The 7765-nt window shown below is 52.0% G+C and overlaps 1 protein-coding gene across 1 annotated transcript; it reads right to left on the minus strand.

Moving 5' to 3' along the window:
- Positions 1-5889: 5889 nt before the first annotated feature.
- On the minus strand, positions 5890-6421 carry CARTPT (CART prepropeptide; the record flags this gene model as incomplete). The annotated part of the gene is made up of 3 exons (XM_079548559.1): positions 5890-5997; positions 6101-6184; positions 6263-6421. 3 exons carry the CDS (start codon positions 6419-6421, stop codon positions 5890-5892), a joined length of 351 nt encoding a protein of 116 aa, XP_079404685.1.
- Positions 6422-7765: the final 1344 nt, after the last annotated feature.

The following is a 7765-nucleotide window of genomic DNA, read 5'->3' on the forward strand; positions in this document are numbered from 1 at the left end:
TAAGATTCCTATAGAGAAGCCTTACTGTCCATGCCTGATTGACAGCAGAGATCTCACCTTACTAAGGAATTCAACAGCAGTGCCCTTCTTACTAGAGCTGTTTTGTGGAGCAATCTCAACTGCCTTGAAGAAGTATTCTTACAAAATAAATGCATTTCTATACCTCTTTCCCCCCTCAATCCAAGTCCACAACAGCAATGAACAGTTGTCAGAAACAAGCTGATACAACATTGAACTCCCAATTAGTCAAAAAGAGCCAGGCCACTACCAATCCAGTCGTATCAGTAGCACTGCTTGCAAGTTTATTCTTTCAGCCTCTTCTCTCAGTCTCACCAAGTTGTTGAAGTTGTTCAGTGCCAAGAGTTCAGGTGACTCTTTAGACCAGGCAAATTCATAGTATCCTGCTGTCAGGACCTCACTCTTCGCCTCAGGTACCCCCTAAATCCCAGTGTATCTGCCTGAGAAGAATGCTGAAGAAGAACATAAATTTCCCATCGGTATGCCAGAAACCAGGGGAAGAACAAAAGGAACAGAAAGATAGGAAGATAAAACACCCAATTTCTGAAAAACAGAGTTTGACACTAAATTCCATGTGGGATCCCAACTAGACCAAATCCAGTCACTGAAGTGGGTTCTGTGGGCCAGCAAGGTCCCTTTTTTCATGGGACTGACAGCAAGAAAGATTGAGAGTACGCAAAGGTGCTGAGTAGGCAGTCTTCCCAGATTATTACCAGCATCACCCTGGACATGTTTTCTGTCATGGTTTTTCCTGGACTAGAGATAGTTTTGCTTGATATGGTGCTTTGTTTTGGATTTGGGCAGAAAACAGCAATACAGAAGTTTTAGCTGTGACTCAGCAGTGCTGCACAGTCGAGGACATTTCAGCTTCTGCTGCTGCTCTGACAGCAAAGGGACTGGAGGGGGCAGAGATTGCTGGGAGGGGGCAGAACCAGGACAGCTGATCTAATGCAGATATAAAGGGATGCTCCATGCCATAGAGTATCATGTTAAAAATGAAATGGGGAGATGGCTGGAGTGGCTGCCTGTCCTCAGGAACTAGCTGGGCACTGGGCATCACCTGGTGATGAGCAGTTGTGTTGGGCAGCACTTGCTTTGTTTGTTCTCGCTGGCTTTGTTACTGTTAGATTTTGTATTGTTGTTTTCTTTTCTTTACCTTCTTTCCTCCCTTCTTATTAAACTAAGCCAGTCCGCGAGTTCTCGACTTTCCTTTTCCGTTCTCTCCCCATCCTACAGCAGGGGGCAGCATCGGAACGTCAATGTGGCATTTTGCGCTGCAGTCTCATAGAAACACAGAATCACAGAATGGCCTGGGTTGCAAAGGAGCACAATGCTCATCTAGTTGCAACCCCCTGCTACGTGCAGGGTCGCCAACCAGCAGCCCAGGCTGCCCAGAGCCACATCCACATGGCCTTGAATGCCTGCAGGGATGGGGCATCTACAGCCTCTTTGGGCAACCTGTGCCAGTGCCTCACCACCCTCTGGCTGAAAAACTTCCTCCTAACATCCAACCTAAACCTCCCCTGCCTCAGTTTAAAGCCATTCCCCCTTGTCCTATCACTATCCATCCCTGTAAACACTCATTCCCCCTACTTTCAAGTATCCTTCAACTATCTGAAGGCCACAATGAGGTCTCCCTGGAGTGTTCTCTTCTGTCTCTTCTGTCTCCAAGGCAGAAGAGTCTTCCATACTTTCTGACCAGTGATCCTTGCAGCTACGCCTGCTTCAAAGGAGCTAATGGCACAGAACTCTGTTGTCAGCTGTACCTCAGCTGTGCTCTCTGTGCAATTGTTATCCCTCCATAGCAGCGTCACTTCTGAATCTGACACCGACACTGATCTGAATCATTCTTGCAGTAGCTCTCAGCAAATGCTTTCCCTCAGTGCTCTACAAGACTCACCTTCTGCCCCAGACACTTATACTCAAATCATGCATTTTCCTGATGCCTGCTGATGAAGAATGGAGCCTTTTCTGCCTCCACTGCGGACACCAATTTTGTGAAGTATGTGGAAGAGAAGACAAATGACACGATCTAAAATAATGCCTCCTTTTTATTTCGTGGCACTACAAAATATACAAAAAGCACAATAACAAAAGCAATTTCTCAGCTACAAAACACTACTTTTCGACACAGTCACCACCAAAAGCCATGTATTTTCACCAGCACTGAACAGGAGTCTGCATGCAGTGCTGGTAAAAGTCTGCGCCAGTGGAGATGGCCCACTGTTGTCATCACTGCTGAAATGCAGCACCCACTGCCTCACTGTGCTCACATCCACTGTTTGGTCTCCATAAACATTCACTGAGCATCAATTAATGTCAGTGGGTGCAATTCTTTCTGCATGGAGGAATTACTTGACACACCCAGCTTCATAAGCTCTTCCTTGTCAGATGCCATTCTGTCAGAGTGCTCCTTTGCTGCCATGGAATGGAATATTGGTAGGAAGGCTCACCCTCTGCTGCCGTACCAACATCTGCCTCACACTGGGGGCCAAGAAAATCAAACAGGAGTCCTCACTTTCAGAGCAGCCCCTAAGCAACATGAGTTGATCGTTTCTGTCTCTGAGTTTCTCACTAGATGCTTCCTAGGAAGATGTTCAGAACGTCGTAGAAGAGCCACAACTTATACCAGCATGTATAATGTGGAGAAAGCCCACAGAAAACATTGAGAAGAGACAGCACAATCCAGCTGAGCTGCTTTGATCCATTGTTTGACATTATATCTTTAGTGTAGTGACAAAGATTATCGTATGATTTTTTTTTTTTTTTTTTTTTTTTTTTTTTCTGCCTGAGCTTCTTGATTTATAACACTGTTATTACGTTTTCCTCCAGGAGGATTAAGAGATTCACAATAAATAACATTACACTGAATCAACACTTTTTTTTTTTTTTTTTTCTTTTTTTTTTTTTTCTGTACTTTTTCACAGTATTTCTTTGCACTTCAGCCTTGATGTGTGCAGGAGATGAAAACGAGTTTAATGTGTTTGCCCAGAGGCAGGTTCCTGGGAGCATCAGAAGCTCCAAAGTTCCCGAAGAGCCCAAGATAACAGCAGTGACTCCCTTCAGCAATAAGGTAGGTAGAAGCTGATGGTCAACTTGCCATAAAGAAGGAGTCCACCAACCAGGCCATCAGGATTAGTTTTCTCCTTATGAGTCTTTTCAGTTGGAAGATGCCATAAAAAAGAAAATGATGCTGTAATGGAGTTAAATGCAAGCAAGCAAGCAGATCTACCACATTGGAGTCCTAATAGGCTGACACTTGAGACAGTATGATTTTTGATTGCATGCTTGATGAAGACATATTCCTGAGCCTTAGGATTAAGCCTGAGCTCTCTTATCAACCTGTCTGCTGTGTAACCCCAAGCTGAATCCTCAGAAGTTGTGTTTGTTTTGGACTCTCAGCTAAGTGGTGTGCAGGGCCTGCCTTGGAGGTACTGGCTGACCTCCCCACTGCTATTGCGTAAAACAGCATGTGTATCCATTCTCACAAAAGGCCCACTCTAGTCACGTGGGTCTTTTAGATCTTCAGAATCTACAGTTAGCAGAGGAGTGGGATAAAAATATGTTATTTCTGAATAGTTTTTCCATGGCAGGTCAGAAGCACGACAAGGCATTTGCTCTCCCCACAGCATGCTTTCTGTTGTCCACAAGTCTGCCACTCATTTACCTGCGTGTGTGTCCTCCTACTTTATCCAGCAGTCAGGTGAAGAGTGTGCCCTTGATCTTGCACTCTGGCTCAATGTCTGCAGAGATCAGGAAGGATCTCTCGCCTCCCCTCCCTTTCATTGGAGGAAAAAAAAAAAAGAAATGCAGTAACTTGCAGAGTACAGACCCTTTCCAAAGAGAACGTGCGGCTCATTTGACTTTTGAGAGGCCACCCTAAGTTTCTGTTATGTTTTGTGGTCTTCGGCAGTGCGGCAGCACTCGACAGTCCCACCTGGGCCAAGAGAGCGTGCCCTGACCGTGGGGCTGCTCCTCCTGTGCCACACGGCTCGGGCTCCCGTTGTCCCGTTTCTCCAGCCAGCCGAAGTTCCTCTAGATGGCAGCAGGCTCCGCGGATCTGTCTTCTATGCTCACTGGCTTCGTAGCCGACTACAGAGTTTAGACCATCGTCTCGGCCATTAATGAAGATATGAACGGCATCTAAAACTACAGGGCGCATGGCTGAGCAGCACTGCGGGAAGTGAAGTGAAGAAGGAGAGGAGGAAAGAGGAGAGGGGAGGAAAGGGGAGAAGATGGAAAGAGGACAGAAAATGGAGACACAGACAGTCCAAAACAAAACAAAACAAAACAAAACAAAACAAAACAAAACAAAAAAGATCTCAATACTCTATATTACTCCATGAGAAATCAAGAGCAAAAGTCCCTGTGCAGTGTCTGGGCAACACCATGAAGCCACCCAGAAGTGCAGCCACCAGCTCACAGAAGTTCACACACGCCCTGCAGATGCACCATCACACCTCTCCCACACAGCCACCCACGGCCATGAAAGTTGCAGTCAGTGGATTGCCACCTCTGCCTGGAAAATGCCGTCAGCCTCCCTGCTCGCTTCCTTCCGCGCTGTCTTTGTGAGTATCTGTGCTCTTCCCTAGATACTGTTCCCACCACACACGGCTTCTCTCCTGCCTCTCTTTGCACGAACGTCCTGCAGCATGCACAGCATGTCTGTGCATTGCCCCACAGCCACGTGGCCCCACTCTTCATGCTTTCTGTGGGTGTTTCCAGCTGTTCAGACAGTGGTCTAAGAGTTTATCCCCATCCAAGACAACAACAGTACTAAAAACAGAGGTGTTTTTGTTTGTTTGTTTGTTTGTTTTTGTAGTCCATTTTTCTGTTCCTGACTCGTTCATGTGCTCTTCCCTTTCAAAAGCCAAACGAATGCCTTGCAGAGATCTCTTTTTCTTTTTTTTCCTTTTTTCTTTTTTCTTTTTTTCCCTCACAAATATCTGTGTCTCGCACCTAAATTTGTGCTCTCCTTAACACCAGCTGTGAAGGCTGTTTGGAGGAGAACTTCTCCTCCACTTCTGCCGGCAGAAGTAATCGAAGCTGGTTCTGGTACTGACACTCGCACAGGAGTTGTCACTGCGGGGAGAGGCAGGAATTTTCTTCCGTGGCCCCTCTTTACAGGAGTGGGAAGCAGAGGCGGTGGCGCAACGTTTGCCGGCCCCGCGCGGCAGAGGAGCCGCAGGACGAGCGCAGCCCCACCTGGGGAACCGCAGCGCCCCGCGGTTACCTCGGCTGGCTCCGTAGCGTGGGATTCCCGAGCGTGAAATCAAGACTTTTTTCCAAACGCTGTCATCAGAACAGTGACTTTATTAACAGAGACGAGCACAGGATTAAACCACTTTATGAGTTCGCCGAAACGCACAGTGTACCTGCGGAGGACAGACATATTTATGTACATCAGTTCGTCGTAGAAACGTGAGAAATTTGGTTGAGGCGGCTGGGATATCCCCTGGTAGTTTACAACTGATCCAGATAGCTTCCTCTTCACGGTGGCTCCGCTGAAGCGGCGGCTCCTCCGACGGTTCCCCCAGCCGCACCCGGGGCGCCCCCGCCGTCCGCCGCGAGTCTTCCTCGGTGCCTGGCGCCGCCGCTGCCCCCGGCCCGGCGTCGGAGGGGCGAGCAGGAGGCGATCGGGGTGCGCCTGGCGCAGCTCTGCTCACACGGCTCCGCATCCCCCGCGGAACGCCGAACCCCGCGGCGGGCGGGCGTCCCGTGGGAGGAGCGGGCCGCGCTTTTCCTGAACGGACGAAAAACCAAACGGGGAAAGAGGGCCAGGGAGAGGGCAGGAGGGAGAACGGCTCCACGGGTGTCGGATGTCTGTGCGGTGTCGGGCGGGTGGACGCTGCCCCGCGTCGGTGCTGCCACTCACAGGCACTTGAGAAGGAAGGAGTTGCACGATGTGCCCCGCGGGCAGTCGCAGAGCTTCCCGATGCGGGCCCCCTTCCTCACGGCGCACTGCTCTCCGGCGTCGCACTGCGGGAGGCGGAGGGCGCTCAGAGGGCCGCCCGGTCTCATCCCGCCCATCCCGATCCCTCCCTTTCCACTCCCGCCCGGTCCCGTCCCGTCGCTCGCTCACCATCGGCACCTGCCCGAACTTTTTCTCGTAGTGCGGGACCCGCTTGCTCTTCAGCTTCTCCAGCACCTCCTGCAGCGCCTCGATCTGCCGAGAGACCCAGAGCCCCGTCAGCCCGCCGCAGCCGCCCCCTCGTCGCGCTCAGCCCCCCCGTCCCCGCCCCACCAGCTCCTTCTCTCGGGACGCGCCGCCGCCGCCGCCGCCGCCGCCGCCGTGCGGCCCGAGGTCGCGGTCGCGGCGCGGAGCGGGCGGCCCCTGCCCGCGGGCGCTGAGCAGCAGCGCGGCCGCCACGGCGCAGAGTGCCAGCGCCCGGCAGCTCTCCATGGTGCTGCCGACTCCCGCCGCGCCGCGCTGCCTTTATAGCGCCGCGCCCGCCCCGCCGTGCGTCAGCGCCCGATCCCGGCGCGGCGCCTCCCGCCCCCGGCGACACGGGCTGAGCCCGGCCCGCCCGGCTCCAGCGGCGGACGAGGCGGAGGACGGAGCGCCTCCCGAGTGCTCCCTGACTGTCGTGGGGCTGGGAACCGCGCCGTGCGGGAGCAGCGCCGTGTGAGAGGTGGCGGGATGGACGGAAGCCCGAGGATCGTTGGGGACGCAGCGGGCCTGGGAGTCAACGCGGGCATGTGAGAGCAGAGAGAGCTGGAGGCAGTGGTCTGCGGCAGGGTGCGATGAGAAGATGCATCTTTGTTATGAGCTTGCCAAAAGGGAAGAGACCGACTTTTTGTGTGGTCTGACAGTGGTATGGGCAGTTTTGAGATGCAAGAGGGTAGAGTTACATGAGTTGTTAGGATATTAGATTAGATATCCTAACATTAGATGTTAGGATACTCATAGCATGGTGAGGTGCTGGCACAGACTGCACGGAGGGGCTGCAAATGCCCCAAATGCCTGCATTCCAGGCAGGTGGAGCAGCCTGATCTAGCAGCTGTCAACCCTGCCCGTGGCAATGGGGCTGGAACTGGGTGGACTTTTAGGTTCCTAACTGTACAAACCATCCTGTGGTTCTGTAGACAGACAAAACTAGAGGATCACCTGAAGGATGCAGATGGAGAGGGGCATAAGGACATTGAGCAACCAGCTGGCAAGGATGCACAGCTTGAACGAGGGGTTGGCAGTGGGGAGGGGGTTGTCTCAGAGCATTGGAGAGCGAGATAAATGTGCAAGAAAAGGATGAAAGTGATAAAATGGCACTTGGAGAGTAACTGTGAGAAGGAGTTCCAAGGTAAAGCATTGGTGTGTTGAGTACATTGCATCCTGCATTGCATCCACTGGCTTTGGTGGGAGAACAGCACACTCACCAAAAAAGAACTAGTGCCAGCATGCGTGTGTGAGTCTTGCACACATCCTCCTTCAGCCTCTTGGTTGATCTTGCCTCTCCAGAATTACATGGAATAAATGTGCCTGAGCCTCAGCCAGTTGTGGCAGGGCAGGAGGACAAGAGAACTTCTCTGGCTGAGAACTGCAGGGTTGTGCTAGGAGGGCACGTGCAAGGAGAGAAAGAATCCCCAGGCAGGGCTCAGGACAAGGACTGGGGAAACGCAGCATGGAGCTGAGCAGAGCGGCTGGCACCATAGGCTCCGTGGGGGCTGAGGGCACCAGGAGGCAGCACTCAAGGTCTGCCTGGGAGAGGTCCCTGATCCTGGCCGGCGTGTGAGTTGCTCCTCCCTCCAT

The sequence above is a fragment of the Tetrao urogallus genome, assembly GCF_951394365.1.
Source record: "Tetrao urogallus genome assembly, chromosome: Z".
Classification (NCBI taxonomy): Eukaryota; Metazoa; Chordata; class Aves; order Galliformes; family Phasianidae; genus Tetrao; species Tetrao urogallus.